The sequence below is a fragment of the Gopherus flavomarginatus genome, chromosome 3, assembly GCF_025201925.1.
Source record: "Gopherus flavomarginatus isolate rGopFla2 chromosome 3, rGopFla2.mat.asm, whole genome shotgun sequence".
Taxonomy (NCBI): Eukaryota; Metazoa; Chordata; order Testudines; family Testudinidae; genus Gopherus; species Gopherus flavomarginatus.
The window spans coordinates 179,158,813-179,182,090 of record NC_066619.1 but is presented as its reverse complement, the minus strand read 5'-3'; the positions used below and the strand labels follow the sequence as shown (position 1 = coordinate 179,182,090).

The following is a 23,278-nucleotide window of genomic DNA, read 5'->3' as shown; positions in this document are numbered from 1 at the left end:
GCCTAAGATAGTGAAGACGACTGAGAAGTGCTATTTGTCTTTTAACAAACTATCCTTGCTAAAAGAAAAGAAGCTCTTTTCTTCCTTTTACAAATCCCTGAAAACAAACCCTGAATTCTTAGTATGAGAAACATATGCAGTGGTCTGGACAAAGGCTGTGGAACACACATGTGCTGCAACCTTTCAACTAGCAGCTGGAGATCTGAACATCTGCATAATCATGCTTATTTACGATAAGACAACTGCTGGAACAAAGAAATCCATATGTGAGTGTTTCAGAATGCAGACGCAGAAGAGTTTTTTTAGGGTGGGGCTTGCAGAAATAGGGTCATGACACTATAGCATTTTTTTTTTAACTTTGTTCTCAGGTACTTCCTCGACAGACCTGTGGCCTTTTCACCCACACAATTTTCTACAAGGAGTATCCTGGAGGCCCTCAAGAATTGGACAAAAGCATCCGAGGAGGTGAACTCTTCCTCACCATCCTCCTGAATCCCGTATGTACCTTGTTTGCTATCCTCTGCTATGTACCTTTGCTATCATTATTGGAAGTGAATGGGACAGAATAACCTGTATAGTTTATTTAGTTCCAATAAATCAAATCTTTTTGCTCAGAGGTGGTGAGCATTTAAAAGGAAATAAGCAAAAACTGTATTGTAAGGAGTAATGTGGATCCCCGGTGATACAAATCAGAGAAAAATGTATATATTTTTTCCAAACAATATTTGTTTTCCAGCCCAAGTGCTAGGCCTTTGGAAACAAGGAGACACTGAATATACTAAAGGGGACAAAGGAAAACAATGGTGATGGAGAAAACTCCTTCTTCTCTTTCTTCCTCTCCTCCTCCTTGTCCCCCCCACCCACCTTCCCTCACCTTTGGCTGCTTGAAAGCTGCACATCTTTCATCTCTCTCTGCTCCCACTGCATCCCCTAATAAAACTAACTATAGGAACAGGTGCACATGCATAGACTATTCAGATCAAGCTGCTAAAGAACAGTCAGCCTAACCCTCTGATGCCACCCACTGAAACCTTGACTCCACACAGTATGTAGCCAGCCAGCATGAACACAGGTAGAAGGGGAAAGAAGAGAGCAAATGAAGAGAAAAAATGGAAGCACGTGTGCATGAGCATTGTGGGAGGGGGCACAGAATGCGGGTATGGTCGTTAATCCATCACAATGAGGCTGCAGGATAATGTTTAAGGGGGAATTACATAATTATTTTGTTCAGGTAGTAACATTTAATTTTTCTGACACTTTTTTGTATGTAGTTTATAAAGAATACACGTTGGTATGGTAGAAAGTGTCCTAGTCACTCATTTAGGATGACTTGCATAACTATCTTCTGACTTCACTTCTCCTGACTAATAAAGTCTTCCCATACAATGCTAATAAACAGTTATTAATACACAATACTATCATATACATATGGCTCCACTTACCAAGAAATCAAGGATGCAAAATTGTGTTAATTCAGGCACTGGGAGAAATATCCTTTAAATTCCTTTAGGTTTTGGAGACAGGAACCTCTGTCATGAGTTGAGTTTTTTTTCTTTTTAGTTCTTTAGAGCAGGGTTTCTCAAACTTCATTGCACACCTTCAGCCTCAGGTGGTGGTGGGGGGCCTGTAACCTGTGCCCTGCCTCCCAGGGCTGAAGCCCTTGTATTGGGCTTTGGCCCCAGGCGATGTGGCTCAGGCTTCAGTCCCAGGTCCCAGCACATATAATGCCAGTCCCTGCAACACCATTAAAATGGAGTCACGACCCACTCTGAGGTCCTGACCCACGGTTAGAGAACCACTGCTTTAGAGTCAACTTCTGCTCCGAATTATACACTTTTCAATCCCATCAGCTTTACTGGGATTGGATAAGAGAAATTTTGAACCTGCTTATTAAATCACCTCCCCTTAATTTCTTTCCTGACCAAGGATATTCATTGGGTCCCACCAGAATTCATTCCAAAGGATGAATACTGAGTTCCATATATATCAGCCCATTGTTCTGCCTTAGTTGTGGCCAGAATCAGTTTCCTCTCAGCAGTGAAAACTCCATTGAATAGTAAAGGAGCACTAATAACATAGGAATGGCCCTACTGGGTCAGACCAAAGGTCCATCTAGCCCAGCATCTTGTCTTCTGACAGTGGCCAATGCCAGATGCCCAAGAGGGAATGAACAGAACAGGTAATCATCAAGTGATCTATCCCCTGTCGCTCATTCCCAGCTTCTGGCAAACAGAGGCTAGGGGCATCATTCCTGTGCATCCTAGCAAATAGCCATTGATGGACCTATCCTCCATGAATGTATCTAGTTCTTTTTTGAACCCTGTTACGGTCTTGGCCTTCACAACATCTTCTGGCAAGGAGTTCCACAGGTTGACTGTGCATTGTGTGAAGAAATACTTCCTTTCATTTGTTTTAAACCTGCTGCCTATTAATTTCATTTGGTGACCCCTAGTTCTTGTGTTATGAGAAGTAGTAACCAACACTTCCTTATCTACTTTCTCTACACTAGTCATGATTTTATAGACCTCAGTCAAATCTCCCCTTAGCCGTCTCTTTTACAAGCTGGAAAGTCTCAGTCTTATTAATCTCTCCTCATACAGAAGCTGTTCCATACCCCTAATCATTTTTGTTGCCCTTTTCTGAACCTTTTCCAATTCCAATATATTTTTTTTGTGATGGGGTGACCACATCTGCACACAGTATTCAAGATGTGGGCATACCATGGATTTATATAGAGGCAACATGATATTTTCTGACCTATTATCTATCCCTTTCTTAATTATTCCCAACATTCTGTTTGCTTTTTTTGACTGCCGCTGCACATTGAGTGGATGTTTTCAAAGAACTATCCACAATGACTCCAAGATCTCCTTCTTGAGTGGTAACAGCTAATAATTTAGACTCCATCATTTTATATGTATAGTTGGGATTATGCTTTCCAATGTGCATTACTTGCATTTATCAATTATAAATTTCATCTGCCGTTTTGTTGCCCAGTCACCCAGTTTTGAGAGAGCCTTTCGTATCTCTTCACAGTCTGTCTGGGTCTTAACTATCTTCAGTAATTTTGTATCTGCAAATTTTGCAACCTCACTGTTTACCCCTTTAAGGACTGGTCCCAGAACAGACCTGTGCGGGACAGCACTATTTACTGCTCTGACCATTTATTCTTACCCTTTGTTTCCTATCTTTTAACCAGTTACCAGTCCATGAGAGCACCTTCCCTCTTATCCCATGGCAACTTACTTTGTGTAAGAGCCTTTAGTGAGGGACCTTGTCAAAAGCTTTCTGAAAATCTAAGTACACTATATCCACTGGATCCCCTTGGTCCACATGTTTGTTGACCCCCTCAAAGAACTCTAGTAGATTGATGAGGCATGATTTCCCTGTACTAAAACCATGTTGACTCTTCCTCAACAGATTATGTTCATCTATATGCCTGACAATATTGTTCTTTATTATAGTTTAAATCAGTTTGCCCGGTACTGAAGTCAGGCTTACAGGCCTGGAATTGCCAGGATCACCTCTGGAGCCCTTTTTAAAAATTGGCATCACATTAGCTATTCTCCTGTCATTTTGCACAGAAGCTGATTTAAATGATAGGTTACAGACTACAGTTAGTAGTTCTGCAATTTCACATTTGAGTTTCTTCAGAACTCTTGGGTGAATATCATCTGGTCCTGGTGACTTATTGCTGTTTAATTTATCAAATTGTTTGAAAACCTCCTCTAATGATACCTCAATCTGAAACAGTTCCTCAGATCTGTAACCTAAAAAGAACGACTCAGGTTTGGGAATCTTCCCTCATCCTCAGCCATGAAGACCGATGGAACAAATTATTTACTTTCTTGGTAATGGCCTTGTCGTCCTTGGGTGCTCCTTTAGCACCTCTATCGTCCAGTGGCCCCACTGGTTGTTTATCAGGCTTCCTGCTTCTGATATACTTTCAAAAAGTAATAGCAATTTTTTTGTCTTTTGCTAGCTGTTCCTCAAATTCTTTTTTGGCCTTTCTAATTATATTTTTATACTTCATTTGCCAGTGTTTATGTTCCTTTCTATTTTCCTCAACTTCCACTTTTTAAAGGAGGCCTTTTTGCCTCCCACTGTTTCTTTTACTTTGTTCTTTAGCCACAGTGGCTCTTTCTTGGTTCTCTTACTTTTTTTTTTTTTAATTTGGAATATACATTTAAGTTGGGCCTCTTATGGAGTCTTTAAAAAGTTTCCATGCACCTTGCAGAGATTTCACTTTGGGCACTGTACCCTTTAATTTCTGTTTAACTAACATCCTCATTTTTGTGTAGTTCCCCTTTCTGAAATTAAATGCTACAGTGTTGGGTCACTGTGGTGTTTTTCCTGCTACAGGGATATTAAATTTAATTATATTATGGTCACTATTACCAAGCGGTCCAGCTATATTCACCTCTTAGACCAGATCCTGGGCTCCACTTAGGACTAAATCAAGAGCTGCCTCTCCTCTGGTGAGTTCCAGGACTAGCTGCTCCATGAAACAGTCATTTAAGGTGTCAAGAAACTTTATCTCCGAATCCTGTCCTGAGGTGACATATACTCAGTCAATATGGGGATAATTGATTTCCCCCATTATTATTATTGAGTTTTTTATTTTAATAGCCTCTCTAATCTCCTGAGCATTTCACAGTTACTATCACCATCCTGGTCATGTGGTCGGTAATATATCCCTACCGCTATATTCTTATTATTAGAGACTGGAATTACTATCCATAGCAATTCTGTGGTACAGTTTGATTAATTTACAATTTTTACTTCATTTGATTCTCCGTTTTCTTTCACATATAGTGCCACTCCCCCACCAAGATGACCTGTTCTGTCCTTCCAATATATTTTGTACCCTGGTATTACTGTATCCCATTGATCAACCTCATTCCACCAAATTTCTGTGATGCCTATTATATCAATATCCTCATTTAATACGAGGCACTCTAGTTCACCCATTTTATTATTTAGACTTCTAGTGTTCGTATTTAAGCACTTTAAAAACTTGTACCCTTTTAGCTGTCTGGCATTACACGATGCAATTGAACTGAGACACTTTTTTATTTGAGTGTTTCGGACCAGACTCTGCCTGTATTTTATCATTTTCCATCCTCTCGTCCTCACTAGGACATGGAGGAGGATCTATTAATAGAGAATCTCTAAGGGATGTCTGAACCATGTGCTCCTCCGCACCACTCAGCTTTCCTTCAGCCCTTAGTTTAAAAACTGGTCTCTGATTTTTTTAATGTTAAGTGTCAGCAATCTGGTTCCATTTTGGTTTAGGTGGAACCCATCCTTCATGTATAGGCTCCCCCTTCCCAAAAGTTTCCCCATTTCCTAATAAATCTAAACCTCTCCTCCCTACACTGTCTCATCCACACACTGAGACTCTGCACTCTGCCTGTCTAACTGGTCCTGTGTGTGGAACTGTGAGCATCTCAGAGAATGCTACCATGGAGATCCTGGACTTCAGTCTCTTACCTAGCAGCCTATATTTGGCCTCCAGGACCTCTCTCCTATCCTTCCCTTTGTCATTGTTACCTACATGTACCATGACCACCGGCTCCTCTCCAGCACTACACATAAATCTAATCTAGATGTCTCGAGAGAACCTCAATCTTCGCACAAAGCAGGCAGGTCACCATGTGATTCTCCTGGTCATTGCAAAACCAGCTATCTATGTTTCTAATGATCAAATTGTCCATTACTAATACCAGTCTCTTTCTAGTAGCTAGCGTTCCCTCCCCTGGAGAAGTATCCTCAGTGCAAGGGGATACCACAACATCATCTGGAAGGAGGGTCCCAGCTATGGGATTGTTTCCCTCTGCTCCAGTTAGATGCTCTCCTTCCCTGGGACTTTCCTCCTCCTCAACGGCACCAAGGCTGTCAGACCAGGGGTGGGACCGTTCTACTGTGTCCCAGAAAGTCTCATCTATGTACTTCTCTGTCTCCCTCAGCTCCTCCAGTTCAGCCACTGGCAAGCTTTCCCTTGCCTATGCCCAGAGTTTTCAGAGACTGCAGCAACTTTGTTTGTTTCATGGGTTGCAAATATGGTAGAGCAGCCTCAATACTTTTAGGGCTAAGGACTGTTGTTTTTTATAATCAGGCCATATATCCACAGCCTAAAGTTGTAAATTGTCACTCTGTCAGATGCAGAGCAACTTCATGCGTTCTGAGGGCTAAATCATCTGTCTGGACAGCTATAAAGTGATCATCCCCACAGACTCTTGTACATCTTTATCAGCTTGAACTGACTTTTTATAATGATACATTTTTGTCCAGAAGGTTCTTCAAGAAGCATGCTAAATTAAGCTCCTCTAACCCACTGTTTACTCTGGGCCACATCCAAAACCTATGGAATTTCATGGGATTTTTTCCATTGATTTCAATAGGCAATGGATCAGGCCTCATCTCTCTCTCTCTCTCTCTCTGTTCTCATTGCTTCTGTTTTTAAGATGTGAGAATTAAGATGTAGAACAAGTGAAAATTATATACTAGTAATTCTTTTTGTCATTATCCTCTCTTTCCCCCATCTACTTTCCCTTCTTCCACACAGGGAAGTAATATCTCTTATGGATTGTATATCTTGTTTCCTGGAATGTGGCCTAATTTTCATAGGTGTGGAGCATCAATAGCTCTAATTGTTATGTTGCAGTTAAAGAAACTTCATTTGAAACTGCCTTTAATATCAGACCACTATTATTTACATGTCTAAAAATAGATTTAAGATTCTAAAATTAGAAGCCTGTATGTGAAAATTTTACTCGATGGCCCTTGGGAGCAAAGTTGGAGTCTGAGTCATAGATTTAGAGAAATGGGGCACCTTTATTAAGACTTTTTCAATACAACATGTGTATGACCTACATATCAGAATAAAGTCTTACTCTTAGTCCTATCTCTTTGACTCCACCATGACTCTCTAACTCGGCAAATCTTGTCGTCTTGTATCTCCCTCATCTGCAACTTTGGCTTATCACTGCTTCTGGAACATTGCTAGAATTTGTCCTTCACTGTAATCTTTATCCATGCATCCCTCAATTCCTGCCTTAGGAAAATCTATGATCTGCTATTTGCTAAACTTCAAGGAGTTCACCACTCTGCAGCTAGACTAGTCTCATTCCAAGGAGTGAGAGCTTTATTATTACCCAATTCCTGGGTCATCTTAATTCTATTCCAATTTATCTCCAAAAAATGCCCTTAATGTTTTCGGATTTCCCTGTTAAACTAATTTCACCCTATTTCTCAGACCTGCTCACCTGTCTGTCCCTTTTCCCCCTGCACTCTCAGCCTTTTTTCCTCTCCTTTCACTTTTACATAATGAGTAATCAGTTTCACTTTTCAGCCTGTTGGTGCATATCTCCTTTTCACATGCCTGAGGTCTGTTCCAAACCACTGTTTGCGTGTGTGTGTGATTTCTTGTAATTTTGTCTAAATACCTTTCTTTAAAGGCACTCTGATGCCATAGTGAGAGCCACAGTATAGGAGCCTGTAATGGGAAAACAAACTTTTAATAACTTAGTCTCTATATAGTGTGATTTATTGTATTTCTGCTGTTTGAAGAATGTATTATATTTATTTTTCTCATTGGTAATTAAAATTGGCAAAAGTGATACAGCAGATACAGTATTTTTCCATGAGATCTACTCCCAATATATTCTAAGTAGATTACATATCTTTGCTGATCAGACTATTTTAAATCAAGATAGAGTTAAAAGCTCCAGCCTTTCAAAAGAAAAATAAGTTAGGGTAGTGTTTGTTTGTTTGTTTTTGTTTTGTTTTTATATCCTTTAGTATATGAGCTTGTTTGACCTCAGTAAGTTCCAATAACGTGAAAGTACAATATATAATATTGGCTGGCATTTGAAAATAATGGTTTTATATCTGTACAGTTAATGTTTGGTTGTTTTTTTCCTCTGATTTTCTATCATTACTTCATCAAAAGTTGATATTTTACTGAACTGTGCCATACAAGTGAAATACTGACATGCAGTTCCTAAATATGAGTTAAGGATGTATTCATTCCATTTAAGACATAATGTATACATTCTATGGAAGACATATAATTTAATCATATGGGAGCTGAAGAAAGATATACCACAACCCCCAACATAATTCAAATCAGGCCATTGTAGTACCCTATAAAATATGCAGCAACTGACAACCATAAAAGCAACAGCTAGTTTCATCACAGAATGGCTTGGAGAGAACACAGAACAAAACCTTTATATTGAGTTAGAACCTTTTTTTAATAAATAGAGTTTTGATGTCCTGCTTTACAAAAAGCATATTAATAAGTGAACTAACGGAGAGCTCTTTTCTTATCCAGAGTAAGAAGAAGTTTGTAGATTTAGTAGTTCTAAATAAGTTTTGAAATGGCAGTGTATGAACGAACACCATTAATCCACTGTGTCTTCTGAACTCCCTGAAAAAACAAGCATCAGGAATACTTGGTGTCTACTATACTGTTCCATTTATCAATTGTAAATTCAGTTGAATAAAAATATACACTTGAATGTGATTTGTACTTGAAACTGACACTAGTGTATAATAGAATTGTGTGGTGTGCAGTCTGGGAAACTTTCATACCCCTAGATTAGTTAATGAGCTTTCCTTTTGCTTGTGTATCATTCTCTGCTGTTCCTGCAACCTAAGAGCAGGTGCAGTACAGTATAGATTGGTGTTTGCTTGTTAGAGGAACTATGAAAAAGACACTGAAAAACATTTCAGCATGTAATTATATAAATATAGCATGTTTGTAGAAATGATGCAAAATTGGATACCTAATATAATCCATGGATATAGCCTATTTTTGTGGAATAAAATCAGAATCATAACACAGATTATGTAAAATTCTATTTCCATTTTGTGTGTGTATGTGTGTGTAGATATATATGTATATTTATGTACACACACACACACACACACACACACACACACTGGGAGCACTGCCAGGCTACCATAACAACTAATGATTTACATTGCATGTTTCTTTCCCATAGACACTCATACACAGGACAGGTTTAGGGAACAGGCTTGGTTGAGTTCTGTTGACACAGGTAATCAGTTGTCTCACTGTATATGGTATTGTTCACTCTTTCAGCAGGAACACTGCACGTTTTTCTTTATTCTTAATTTTCGTCTATAAAATTGAGTTGGAGTAAGAGTTACTAAGGGCCTTATCCAACACCCAGGTGTTGTATCAACCAGGCAAGGTACTAACAAACTTCAACAGGACTTTATTTTTAAAGTGGAAACCTCTTTACCAAGCTGCTGCTGCACCCTCTGTAACTCTCACTCTGCCTCCTCAACTCCTCCCCCCTACTTCCTGTTTCCTGTCCTTTCAGACTCCCAACAGCCAGTGCTCCCAGTTCTAATAATTTCAAGCAACATCTAAACACCACATCTGGGCAAACCTTCCAGTTGTTGCTACCACCTTCATCTCTTGCCATTAGTATTATGTTATTTCTTGTTTCTAAATTAACATTCAAAACCACTCTCAGACTCCTCTTTATTGTTTTGAACCTTTGGATGAGTACAGTGCTTCTGAAAGGAGATTGGCAGTTCTTGAAACAGAGTTCCATTAACTGGGTTTGATTCAAAGTCCATTGACTTAAAAGGAAGTCTTTATATTGATTTTAATGGGCTTTACATCAGGCTCTTTATCTGCAGAATAGGTACTGTATACCATGGATGTAATCAATGCAATCTTCCACACTAGTGAAGTTCTGGAAGAAGATGTCTGGGACTTCTGGTTACTCCTGGTTAGGAGCTGCACCAGGGTTTTTGGTGCCCTAGGCGGGAGTCCTTCCGCTCTCCCAGTTGGCGGCAATTCAGCTGCAGGGCGCGGGCCTTCCATGCTCCCAGTCTTCGGGGCACTTCAGCAGCGGGTCCCGGAGCGAGTGAAAGACTTGCCGCAGAATTGCCGCCAAAGACCCAGAGCGCAGAATGAACCCTGCCGCCGAATTACCTCCAAGGACGGCAAAATGCCGCCCCCCCAAATCCTGACGCCCTAGGCGATCTCCTAGGTCACCTAAATGGAAGCACCGGCCCTGTCCCTGGTTAAAATTCTGCCATCAAACTGATAGGAAGGTTGGTCTGATTTCTGTGCTTTAATGGAGTTTGCTCTTTCTCTGCATACTACTAAATCATCCCTGCCAGACATGACTCATCCTTGGAGCTCATAAATATAATATATTCATTTGGACCACATTGCACCAAATGAAAGATAATTTCCAAAAAAAATCCTCGGGAATATCTCCTGCATTACCTCACTACCAGCTCTTCACCCCACTTCAAATTACAACAGATGAACGCTTTTTGCTAATATAAATACTCATGATATTTTTGGATTAATGTGTAAATATATTTAGTATATGCACTTGATATAAGTTTGTTTTTTTTCCTTTCAACTTCCTTCCTGGGTGATACTTTTGAGAAGTGAATAGATTTCCCAGTCCTTCACCCCTGCATGCATCTCTGAAACAAAGGGTTGAAAGGGAAAAATTGTTATAGGTTTACCAGTGGACTTTTGGCCCTTTTTGTTTCCGTTTAGGTTGGAAAAAGACAACAAGAGCAGTTGTTTCATTTAGGTTCTTCTCAAGTTTGGGTGAGATGTGGGATCTTTATGTAGATTCCTTTACTCCTCTGTAAGGGCCATAATGTGAAATGTTATTCACACCATGGAGCAGTTAATTACTTGTAAAATCCCACTGATGTTAATAGTATTATTCCGAAGAGTAAATGTTCATCTTTATCATTGAAAGGTTCATAATCTTCCTCTAAATTAGTTAAATAAATTCTAATTAATCTGATACTTTGTTACTATTTAGCAATTTTACTACCCAACATTTGGTTGATCATAAAGCTTGTTTCACTAATGAAACTAATTGAAAAGTTGTTTAGCAAATTAAACAGTAAAGTATTTGTTGGGTAACTGAAAACTTATTTGAGGGGGCACCAATTTTCACATAGGTATAATTTTAATTCATATTTGATTAGGGTAGGATGGGGTATACAAATCTCACACTGGCCTGGAATGGATTAAAGAACAGTACTGTACTCAGGTAGCACCGCCCCTCCAGCCCTTTGCAGAGCATGCTCAAACTGGAGACAGAGTTGAAAAAGTAGCAACCTAGCTTAGAAGGCGGAGGCTGGGGAAGAGGACAGATCTATCCTAAAGGCTCCTGACAAATGGGCCAGAGAAGCCTCCCTGAAGGAACAAGACTATAAGCTGGGCCCAGTTGGGGCTGGTGGCTTGGTTTCTTTTTCTTTTTACTTTATCTAGGACCAGAAACTGATGGAGGAAAGCTGCAGTAGGAAGAGAACCAGGGATGGTAATTCAGAGGGCCCCTCTCAGAGGCCAAACCCTGCTGACCTTTCCAGGACCCTGGGTCAGAGCCTGGTGGAGTTGGTAGGCCCTGGGTCCCCTCCCACTTCCCCCATGACTGGCTGGGTATTAACCATTACTCCATCCGGCCCACCACTCTATTAAAGTGTGATAGAGTTTAACTGTGTATATTAATAGCTTTAGAAGGTCATAGAGTTCACTGATTTACCCTTTGTGTCCTACACTGAATTGCTGAATCTCTGAAATTCTCTTAAAAAAAAAAAGACAGTTGTAAATCAAGTCACCACTTTGTGCTTTGAAAGCCTATCTTCGAAACCAGGGGTAGTCACTGGGCAGAGCAGGGCCAAATCCGGACAACCAGATGCTTTTCAACAGACCATAAAAATCTTTTTATTTACTTATCATTATTGTTATTGTTTTTGTATGTTCTCTGGAGTCTAGACCTTGACTATACCTTGACCAAGAAATATGGACTTTAGCAAAAAATGATTACCCCGGGAAAAGTAATTTTCCTATGTATGCTGGAGATGAAATGTAGGTGTTGTGCCCTTTCAGTGAATGGGATCACAGCCTTTCATTCATTTTTAACTCCTCTGAGTACTATTCCAGCATCAGCCTGTTTACTTGGTCAGAAGTAACTGATCAGAGACCTGTTGTGTAGCATGGATTGCAGTGCAGAATCCTATTGGATCAATGGCTGTGGAACTGAAGAACATGCTCTCCTCCAGTGACTGAAAATGGAATTTAGATTTGATTTTGTCTTAGTTCTGTTGCTCTTGGATCCCTATTCATGCCAAACTTAATTTTGTTACCTAAGTTATCTACATGAAGGTCTGTCTCTCAGGAATAATTTATACCATATCAGTGCATGAATTGTCAGGTTGTCTTGTTTCTTTGTTCATAATGCAGGTTATATTCAGCTGTTCTCCAAACAAAATAATTATTACAATGCTGACCCTGTCACCACCATTACAACTAAAATATGAAATATCACAAAGTGAAACAACATATACATGAAAAAGTTCTGGGTACTATGCACTACAGTGAGTGTTTATACTTTGGGTTCAAAGCCTTCTTAGTCTAGAGTATAAATGAGTTTTAATTGTACCACTCTTGTCCACCTAGCGGACATTTCTGTTGCACCAGAATAGTTGGATCTGAGAAGACCATGGCTTAATAGTAAGGGAAAGTAAGGAAGTTGTCTGGGCTCTGCGTTTGAGGGCGACGGGGAACTGGACAGGTCCCCTCTTGGACTTATAGCCAATATTATTAGTCTCTTGCTTTTATGAGAAATACATTCACCTACCTAAAAATTTAACAAGGAAAAAAAGTTGCAGGAGTTTTATGGATTTACTGTTTCAGCAATAGCTTCAATCATTTCCAGGCAGTACAAGGAGCTACTTTACAACAGCAACATTTTGTGTGTAGGTGTATGTAACGAAGTATGAAATGGTCTTAGAGATGTTTATGCAAATATAATTTTCCAGCAGTCTATGTAATAAACAAGATGGCAATAAGATTATAGTGGTACGTTTTTTCTGCTGTAGATAAGATTGGGTCAGAATATTTATTATTAATCTTAAACCCTCTAGTCTTGGATTTATTCTGTTCTACGTCACATTAAAATTCACTGCAAGCTCAAAATTACAAAATAAAACTATTTTTCACCTTTTTCAAAAAGGCTGGCATAGATTGGTGTAGCTCTGTTAAAATCAGCGGAGCAATGTTGATTTACCCCAACTGAAAATCTGTTCTTATGATTCAAAAAAGATTCATTTTTCAGCATATCTAGATTACTGATGGATAAATTTAGAAAGATTCCAAGATCTGGTTTTAGTCTGAACCTTATCCAAAGTATTTCAATATCTTGGGTCTCCAAAACTGGAGTGAAAAGTGTTATGAGGCCGTTCTTGCTCATGAGACTTATGGTTCCATTTAGCCCAGAAAGAGAAGGACAATTTTTTTTTGCTTATTTCATAACATCCTCTTCCTATCCTACCTTAAGCTAGGAAATGATGAAAGGCACAAAAATGAATGCTGACTAAGAAAATTAAAGTTTTTCAAACCTAAAAAAAAAAGTTGTTTTGAGGTATGGGCAAAACTTATGGTTAATAGTTCATAACTCATTCACCCATCCCTAATTCTCATGAGCTATGGCCTGCAGTGCAGCTGCCTTCCAGCAATATGTCAGAAAAATGCCTGATCAGGTAGGGATGGAAGGAGGTAGTAATATCTCCTTGGCATCTGTCTCTCATTGTTCCAAACCTACCCAAGCCCCTTCCATCATAGCTCTGTGGAATCGGAATTGCAAAAGGGATGTGTTTTGGCAGTAGGGACTCAGAATATGCTCTTAAAGTTGAAAATTGTGAAAATTCTGTTGCTCTGGTATTTTTACAGACATCCCATCTCCTATTTACATATTAACAACTAATTCCAACACCCATTTCCCAGTATATAATGCTTTTATGTCCAAGTACAAGTCTAGCCAAGTAAAACTGAGCCACCTTTGTTCACCTTCATTCAAAGACGGAGGGGAAAATAGTAGATAAAGATCTAAATGTTATTTCAGACCTTCTTCAGCACTTTTTTAGGAGATGATCTGGGGAGATGTAATTGAACATTTATGTTCCATGAAATACATTTTTTGACTTAAAGTGCATGAACTGTAACAGTGCTTCCCGAACTTTTTCCCCAAGGACCTCTTTGGCTTCTGACTACATGTCCTATACCCCTTTCATTTATGACACTACCTGGGGCTCTGGACCATCTGGGGTCTAATCTACCTGTTGAGTTCATGACAGTACCTAAAGTGAAAATGCCTTAATGAAACACTAAAAAGGAACAAGCAGCTGCTGTTGCCTTTAAATCATTAAAATCAGAGACTTGAAATTCAAGTACTATACATCTCAGTTTACTCAGGAAAATTGCAAAGATACCATTTGTGCTGATGCTGGATGCAGAAGTTTAAAACAAACTTTAAGAAAATGTGTTAATGATTTGAACAGGCCCTTTTCTGATGTTTCATGAAGGCTATTCTTTCCCCCAGAATGTAGTTAACAGAGAGTACAACTGTTTTAGAAGCAGCTCCCTGCCCCACTTCTGCCCGGGGAGCCCCTACCGTGACAGATCCCAGCCCTGCAGCGCCCCCTGCCAACCGCGGCACCCCCTGCGGCAGCTCCCTGTCACCTGCCTCCGCCCAGGCAGCCCCGCCCCCCGTGGCAGCTCCCTGCCCCAGCTCACCTCCGCTCCACCTTCTCCCCTGAGCATGCCGGTGCCGCTCCACTTCTCCCACCTCCCAGGCTTGCCACGCATATCAGCTGTTTGGCACGACAAGTCTGTGAGGGGAGGAGAATTAGAGCAGGGGCGACGTGCTCAGGGGAGAAGGCAGAGTGATGGTGAGCTGGAGTGGAGAGTGGTTCCCTGCACGTGCCCCACCCATTACTTGCTGTGGGCAGCCCTCCCCACGCCCCCTTTGCTCCAGCTCACCTCCACTCCACCACCTCTCCTGAGCATGCTTTTGGCACCCCCAACCATTTGGCACCCTAGGTGGCTGCCTAGTTTGCCTAGTGGTTACAGCAACCCTGAAACCACTCCAACTCTGCTCTCCATCCCGGCAGAAACTTTTCCCCTTTGCTTCACAGATATTATGCAGGACACAGCAGGCAGTTATGAACATAGGGATATTTTTCTCACTGAGGTCTAATCTTGTGAGTGAACAACACCAGCAATCCTTCAAATGATCAAAGGCACATTCAACTGTCATTCTGTGCTGAGCCTGTAGGTGAAGTGCTCCGCAGTGCTGTTGAGGTGGCTGGTGTACGGCTTCATGAGTTATGGGAACAAAGAGTTGCCAGGATTACCACTGCCATTTCAACATCCCCAATGGTAATGTGCTGGTCAGGGAAGTCCCTACTTGCAGCTTTCTGAACACTCCTGTATTCTTAAAGATGTGAGCATCATGCACCTGCCCAGACCAGCTGACATTAATGTCAGTAAAGTGTGTCCGGTGAGCCACCAGCATTTGCATAACCATAGAAAAAAAGCCCTTCTGTTGATGTACTGTGTGGCAAGGTGGTTAGATGCCAAAATAGGGATATAACTTCACCTTAGTTCAGGAATCCTAGTGCTGCAAATCCATTCACTATGTCTTGCACCTTGCCAAGAATCACAGTCCTGCATAGTAGGAGACAATTAACAGCTCTGCACATTTACATGACAACTGCCTCCACAGTGGATTTCCCAACTCCAAATTGATTCCTGATTGAGCAGTAGCAATCTGGCATTCCAAGTTTTCACTGTGTAATCATCACTCTCTTCTCCACTATTAGTGCAGCTCTCATTTTGATGTCCCTATACTGGAGGGCTGAAGTGAGTTCAGCACACAGATCCAGAAATGTGGCCTTGTGCATCTGAAAGCTCTGTACCCACTGCTTGTCATCCCAAACCTGCATTACAATGTGATCCCACCAGTCAGTGCTTGTATCTTGGGCCCAGAATCAGCTGTCCACTATCTCTAGCTGCTCCAGGAATACCACCAACAACCTTGAATTTATTCTTTTTATGTCCCACAATAAACTCGCTTCCAAGGAATCATCAAAGTTTGTACTGTAGACATGATGTGTGTGTATGTGCGTGCACACATTTTACTAAGATATTTTAATTTTCAAACTAAGATCTGTATTCTTTTATGACATAATGAAAATAGTAGAGAGGCAAGGTGGGTGAGGTAACATTTTTTATTGGACCAGCTTCTGTTGGTGAGAGAGACAAGCTTTTGCTATTACACAGAGCTCTTCTTCAAGTCTGGAAAAGGTACTCAGAGTGTCACAGCTAAATACAAGGTGGACCTGTTTGTTCAGCATGAGTTAACACATACTGTAAGACACCATTCAAGATGAAGTGACCAGTTAGCATTTCTGCAGTCAGAGAACAAAAAAGAAGAGGTTAGTGGGTTACAAATTGTTTTAATACGCTATAAACCCAGTGTCTTTATTAAATCCTTGATTGTCTAGCAAAGATATGAAATTAAACTCCCAGGCTCATCTTTTGAAGATGTTGTGCAGGTTTCTTTTGAGAATGAGGACTGAGTGGTCAGGCACGTAGTGAGTGCTTTTGTCTTGTATCATTTTTGAGTTAATTCAAGAGCATAGTGATTGTCTAGTGTCACCCACATAGTTCTTATTGGAGCATTTAGTGCATGGGAAGTGGTACATCACATGTTGTGGTGGGCATATGTAGAATCCACTGATCTTGAGAGATGTGTTGTGAAGGGGTGTGAGGTATTGATAGAAGTGGAAATATGTCCAGTTTTGTGTCTGATGCTGCTTTGAGTTGGTGGATCCTGGTCTGTGGGGAACTTGGTTCTGATGATGGAGAGATTGGAGGATCGTTTGAGGCCAGAAGTGGGGATTCAGAAAAATTTCTTTCAGGATGTGATCTTCATCAAGTATGGGCTCTAATGATACCCTGTAAGGGCTTGGCTACACTGGAGAGTTGCAGTGCTGGTGGTGGGTTTACAGCACTGCAACTTACTCACCGTCCACACTTGCAAGGCACATACAGCGCTTCTTCTCCCTGGCTGCAGCGCTGGCCGTACTCCTGCTCTGCCTGGGGTATAACGATTGCAGCGTTGGTGATGCAGTGCTGCTCTGCCAGTGTGGCCACCAAAAGCACTGTAACTGGCCTCCTGAGGTATTCGGAGGTATCCCAGAATGCCTGTTCAGCCGCTCCCAACAGCACTGCAAATGTGGCCACACTGCAGAGCTGGTAGCTGTCAGTGTGGCCACACTGCAGCACTTTCCCTACACAGCTGTACGAAGACAGCTGTAACTCCCAGCGCTGTACAGCTGCAAGTGTAGCCATACCCTAAGTGTTCCAGTATCAGGAAGTAGGTGACAACTGAGGGTGTGCAGTCTAAGAGTTCTCCCTCCCCGCCTCCCCAGTATTGAAGTAGATTCTTTTCAGGGTATTTGGGTGGTTTGTCCCATGATGGAAGTGTCCTTGTTTGGTGAAGGCACTTAAAAATGTATTAAGGTGTGTACCCTGGACTTTCTCCTTAGAGCATATTCTGTGGTGTCTGAGTTCCTGGCTGTAGATAACAGATTTTTTGGTGTGTTTGTGGTGGTTGCTTGATCTGTCATGGTAAGTATGATGATCTGTGGTATTTTTGTATATAGTTGTCACTAAGCTCATCATGAGAAGCTTCTCATTAGTATTATTTTGCCCATTCCCATGATATATTTGTAAAATTCCGTCTCATTCCTCTTAACATCTGTCTTTACCCATGCGCACACACATACACACACCAACTTTAACTGACTGTGTATGCCTCCCTCTTTACCATTCTTGGTACAGGTAAAAGAGAAGCTAATTAGCATTAAATTCAACCTTTAAGCTACCTGCTTCCATTTGAAACAGAGCTTTTCATAGCTGGTCTAAGAATTGTGATGTGATAATCCCAGACTAATACATTTTCAAAAAAGCACTCATGGTCAGGTCTGTCATCTACTATCCTCATTATCCAAAAGAGCACTAAGTTGGTGGAACTAATGGGATTAATAAAATAAACCTCTTCTTTTGCTTTCAAAAAATGTAACTTGTAATAACATGAAAGGCTCTCTTTTTTCATAACTGGGAGCTTTCTCCAGAAATTGGTTTTATTATTATAAGAATGTTCACATTTCCAGTACAATAAAATGTAATGCAACCCTCCCCCCAAATGAAAATACTTTAAATAGCAGAGGGTCATTTTCTAATTCAGCAACTCTTTCAGAGAATCTCATTCTGAAAACAGAAAATATTCCTTAAATTTGTATGTCCACAAACTAGCTTCAAAACCATGTGTGACTGCCCTGTATTCCTAGACCAGTGCTCTTTCTTCAGTCACCAGAGAAGTGCTCAGACATGTTTAAAGCAGACTCACACAGACTGTACTATATATCACATCTTCAATGTCCACAAAGTCTCACAGTATCTGTTTTCACGCTCATCTCTCTTGCTTCACAGACTATAATAGTCAGACTCATAAATGTTTAATCTACAAGATAAGTTAATAAATATGGCTCTAAATATTATCTCCTCTCAAATAAGAGCAAGAGAGTTATTTATCCTAAAATCTTTCTTTAAGCCAGCCAGGGATCACTTTATTAAGTCAGAAAGCTACAATAGAAGCAGCGCTACTCTAGAAATCAACAGCCCATGTAAAAATAACTGTAGCCATGTTCAGAAAAAGTAGGAAAAACTGATTTGATGTTTTTATTATCGCTTAATTGGATTTCATTGCTACAACCCAATGGTGATTTCCGGCTCCACTTCATGATCCACAATCCAAAACCAGCCAACTGCAAAACCATGCAACTCCTTCAGTGTGTGTTCCTTTCAGTCTACTGGCCCCCTGAAGCATTCTCCCTCTTGGTCTCCTGTCCCTCAATATTTCCCCATCACCTATTCCTCACCCTCTCACTCCAATCCATGCCTGGAGTCAGTAGCTTGTTAACCTACAAATATGTAAAATAATTTTAAACCTTGTGAGTATATGTCAGCACAGCTCTTTACAAATGTGACAAGTAATGGCCATAGCTAAAGGAGAAAGGTGAAAAAACAAGGAGAAATTAAACAAAATACAGCATACTGACACTTCAAGGCACACCTACCTCTGTCTCTGTGTCCATCACAACCTTGATGTATTGAACTGGCATTCTCTAAGTTTGATTCATGAACTCCAGAAAGCAACAGAGGTGTTTTAAACTTGCTTCAGCCAGGCATGTGTACTCATGCTGGGATTTTGGTGTGTGGTGGGGGTGGGGTGGTATTACAGTTCCTCCTTACTTCCTAACCCAATGGCACACTTGAGGTGAGCTGGACAACTGCTTCCTCTTTCTTTTCTCCTTCTTTGTCATTCCATTGGCTCCTTTTTTATATATAACCTTGTTTTAATGAGACCTTCCACTCAGCGTAGGGTGTTGCAGTCTCTTCTTGCGGTTCTTAGTATGAGTTTGTAAGTTCCCCTCTAAATTCCATACATAAAATCATAGAAGATTAGGGTTGGAAGAGACCTCAAGAGGTCATCTAGTCCAACCCCTGCTCAAAGCAGGACCAACACCAACTAAACTCTGCAACGTTGCAGCTGCACCACTACAGTACTTCAGTGAAGACACTACCTACACTGATGGGAGGGTAATCTTCTAATTTCCTAATGTGGGCCAGGCCTAAAAATAGCTTATCCTCAGGCTAACAAAACAAATCACATTTGGAATTTGTAGACCAAGCCATTTTACAGACATTAAAAATCAAAAAGAAAAGAAAAGACAGGAAAAATTTAGAAAATAATAAAAAGAAGAATTTAAGACAGTAATTTTAAATCCCATTTTTCTTTTTTTTTACCAGACGTCCCTGAGAAGCTGTCCCTTGAGATGAGATATGGCATATAAAATTTCAGAAAGATTGGTTTCTTTGCAAAGTTAGGTGGGGACAGTGAATGTCAGATTTATGACTGGAAGCTAACTTCAAACTCAGCTATGCAGGAGCTATGGCCAATTCATAGTAATATATGTGATTATTCTAACTTTGCTGCGGGTGATCATTTTTTGTTCAAAGAAAGCAAACTCTTTGTAAGCATCGTGGGACATTTTTAATTTTCAAGGCCACTTAAATATATTTACATTTTAAAAATTTCACTGTAACTAAAGGTTTATTGTTCATTTTCAGTCTGTTAGATGTAGATTACGCATATCCCACATGTGCCATACTTAGAACACTTTGTTCATCTTATTTCCTAGTTCTCTCTCATCACTAAAACAGAAGAGAATCACACAGTATTGTTTCAAAATATTAAAAGCAAATGCAGAGAGGGGTTAATTTATGCTTTTCACAAGAGATTTGGGGGTAGTATTATTATGAAATTTCTTGAGTGTTAGTAATATTTCTTTTTTATTTGCTTTGCTTCTCTGAGTATAGCTGCAGAAAGAATAATAAAAAAAATATAACCTTGGGCATTGTAGGAAATAGACTGTAATCCAAAAGTGATTCATAATGCAGTTCTAACCAGGGTCCTGCAAATAAAATGGCTCTGCATATCTTTAAAAAAAAAAAAAGAAAGAAAAAAAAAAGGACAGCAGTCAAAATACTCTTGAGCATTAAGAACTGTTAGTTAATAGGAATTACTGGGCCTGATTGTGTGAGTTGAGGTGTTCAGGGAACCATAACATGATGGATGAAATCTTGGCCTTCCCTTAATTGATGGGAGTTTTCTACTGATTTCAGTGGGGTCAGAATTTCACCTAATGCAATTGCGGGTCCTGATATATTTATGATCATTAAAACAAACAAACCAGATTTTTTTTTTTAAATTGAGCCTGATTCTCATTTACATTACTCTGGGTAAAGAGTCCTTAATGTGGATGTAAAATACACCTGGTTAGTGTAAATTGCCTTATAATAAGAGAGAATTAGGCCCACACTATAACTAATGCAAACTAAGGCCCTGATTCTGCAGTCCAGTCCACTCCACTTCGGCGGCCCTCCAATGGAGGTTATCTCAGGAGTAGCCAGTGCAAAGCAGCTTTCCTGTAACACTAGTCCAAGTGATAGAATTAAAGGATACATGCATATTGTAATAAAAGATCCATGGCATAGCTGCAGTTAGTCCGGCTCATCTGATTTGGCTTGTGGGTCTTGGGTTGCAGAGCTAAAAATTGCAGTGTAGGCATTCGGGCTTGGGCTGGAGCCCAGGTTCTGGAACCCCATGAGGGGGGTATATCTCATAGCCTGTATGCCTAGAATGCAACTTTTAGTCCAGCAGCCTGAACCCCACGAGCCTAAGCCAGTTGACACAGGCTCTGAGACTTGGCACTGCAGGGTTTTTATTGCACTGAAATGTACACAAAGAAGGCAATCCTTACACTTTGCATGAAGAAGAGACAGATGCAACTGAAAACTATAATAGTGTCATATTTCTCTTTTTGCACACAAAACACCAAAACCTTACATACACGTGGCAGTACAAACACTTTCATTTTTTTCTGCCATGACATATATTTCAGTTCAATGCAACCAACTTACATTTGTATTGAAAGATAGCACACTACAAAGAACTCTTATCTCCTGCACAATTACACCCCCTTCTCAGGATATCTCCTTTCATAACAAGAAGTCCTGTAAGTGCTGATAACATGATAGAAAAATTATGGTGCAAACATAAAAGTTGAGGCGACTTTATCGTCCAACTCCAGGTGCATGATTTAATCTGTTTTCTCCTTGCTCAGGCTTTTTGAACAATTTTTCTTTATAAATCTTTATTTCTCTCTCTCTCTCTCTCCCTCCTTTCCACCAGCCCAACTCTAACTGGAGAGAAGTTGTACAGCAAAGTATTAGTCTGCAGACTCGTGTCTTTAGCAGCATCATATTTTGAAACTAATGAACTTCCAACTCAGAGCATAGAGAAAATCTCTCAAGGATAATGTGCATTCTTTCTTCCTTTCTTATAAATTCCATTACATAACATTTTCCTTTTTTTATGGAAGCTTACACTTCACCACATACTTGAAAGTACTTCATCAGAATTAGTTACAAGTTATGTGATAGCAGAAATATTAATAAATAACTGTCAGCTAGAGGATTGTTGGATTAAAAAATGGTTACCTTCAAGCACACACTATAAACTAATTCATTAAAGTGTCAGAAACAAACCTTTAAGGTGAAAAAGAGCTGATTCAAAATTCTCTGATTACCAAAAATGAATTCTTAATTGAAGTAAATGGACAAGAGTAAAATTGCAACTGCTGTGTTCACCATTCAAAATTAATTTGAAAATGGCTGATTTCAGAATATTATATCCTCTAGTGAACTGGTTTTTCCCCCTGAATCCAAGAGTGGAGAATTAAATTAACTCAAAGGTTTGTTTGCTCAGAGTAGAGCACCAAAATGGATTAATTAATCATCATTTATAGATACTGTATAACATGAAGCAGGCAGCTTTTCATAAAAGTGCAAGAATAGCAACCTAACAATGGGAGAGTTATGAAAATGGATGATATATGTTCTCTATTTCCAGTTTATATCAACTTACTTGAGATTTCTTTCTCTGTAGTTTAAAAGAAAACATCGTTGGTGAAAAAACTTAATCAGTGTTTAGAAGAGATAGGGGCTGATTTGTAGTTGTTATGTAGCCATTTATATGCTACCTAGGGACTTGTACAATATTTTCATTGGGAATACTAGTATACTTCAGAGGGACTTCCACACCGAGACTACAGAGTGCTGCATTAGTGGCAACAGATGTAATTCATTACATCATTCAAAACACAATATAAAACCAGGTCTTATTTATCACTTCAATTGTAGCTCAATTTTTGCCAGGGCTGAGCCCCAGCGCCTCTGGGCTTCCCACATTAGTTGTGAAAGTCAAAAAAATTGCTTGAGCCCCAGCACCTGCTTGAGCTCTGGCACCTCTTTCATTATAAACTAAGCACTGCATCTCAGACATCTAACCATGGATGTACTGCTGCCAATTCAAATTCAATATGACAAAAACTGAACTCATTTTTCCCCTCAACCCTCCCCTATTATGTCAGGTATTCACCCTACAACACGTCTAAAACATGTCCTTTCCTCGTCAGCAATACTGCCAAAACTCTTGTTCATACCTTGGTCATCTTTCACTTTGACTACTATGTCCTTTGTCCTCTCTAGTTTCCCTGCTCCTCATTTGATCCCTTCCATCTCATGCAAACTCCTGCTGCTAAAATCATTTTCCTCTTTGGCTGCCCTGTTCATATTACTCCCTTCTTTGAATCTCTTCATTGGCTCCTCTTTGTTTTCCATCATCAGGTTGAAATTTTTCATCCAAACCTTAAGAAAATGCACAGTGCTGCTTCTCTTTACCTCTGTGCTCATCCCTACTCCTCCTCTTGCTTTTCTCTC

The 23,278-nt window shown here is 40.1% G+C and overlaps 1 protein-coding gene across 13 annotated transcripts in view; it reads left to right on the top strand.

Annotated features, from left to right (window-relative positions):
- The window catches only part of LOC127046837 (bifunctional heparan sulfate N-deacetylase/N-sulfotransferase 4), a 256,826-nt gene that overhangs the window by 173,775 nt on the left and 59,773 nt on the right, over positions 1-23,278 (top strand). For all 13 annotated transcript variants that reach the window (XM_050944412.1, XM_050944409.1, XM_050944411.1 and 10 more), the window contains one exon: positions 369-497. In XM_050944412.1, the coding sequence (XP_050800369.1) occupies positions 369-497 (129 nt within the window). The remainder of the gene's footprint in view (positions 1-368; positions 498-23,278) is intronic.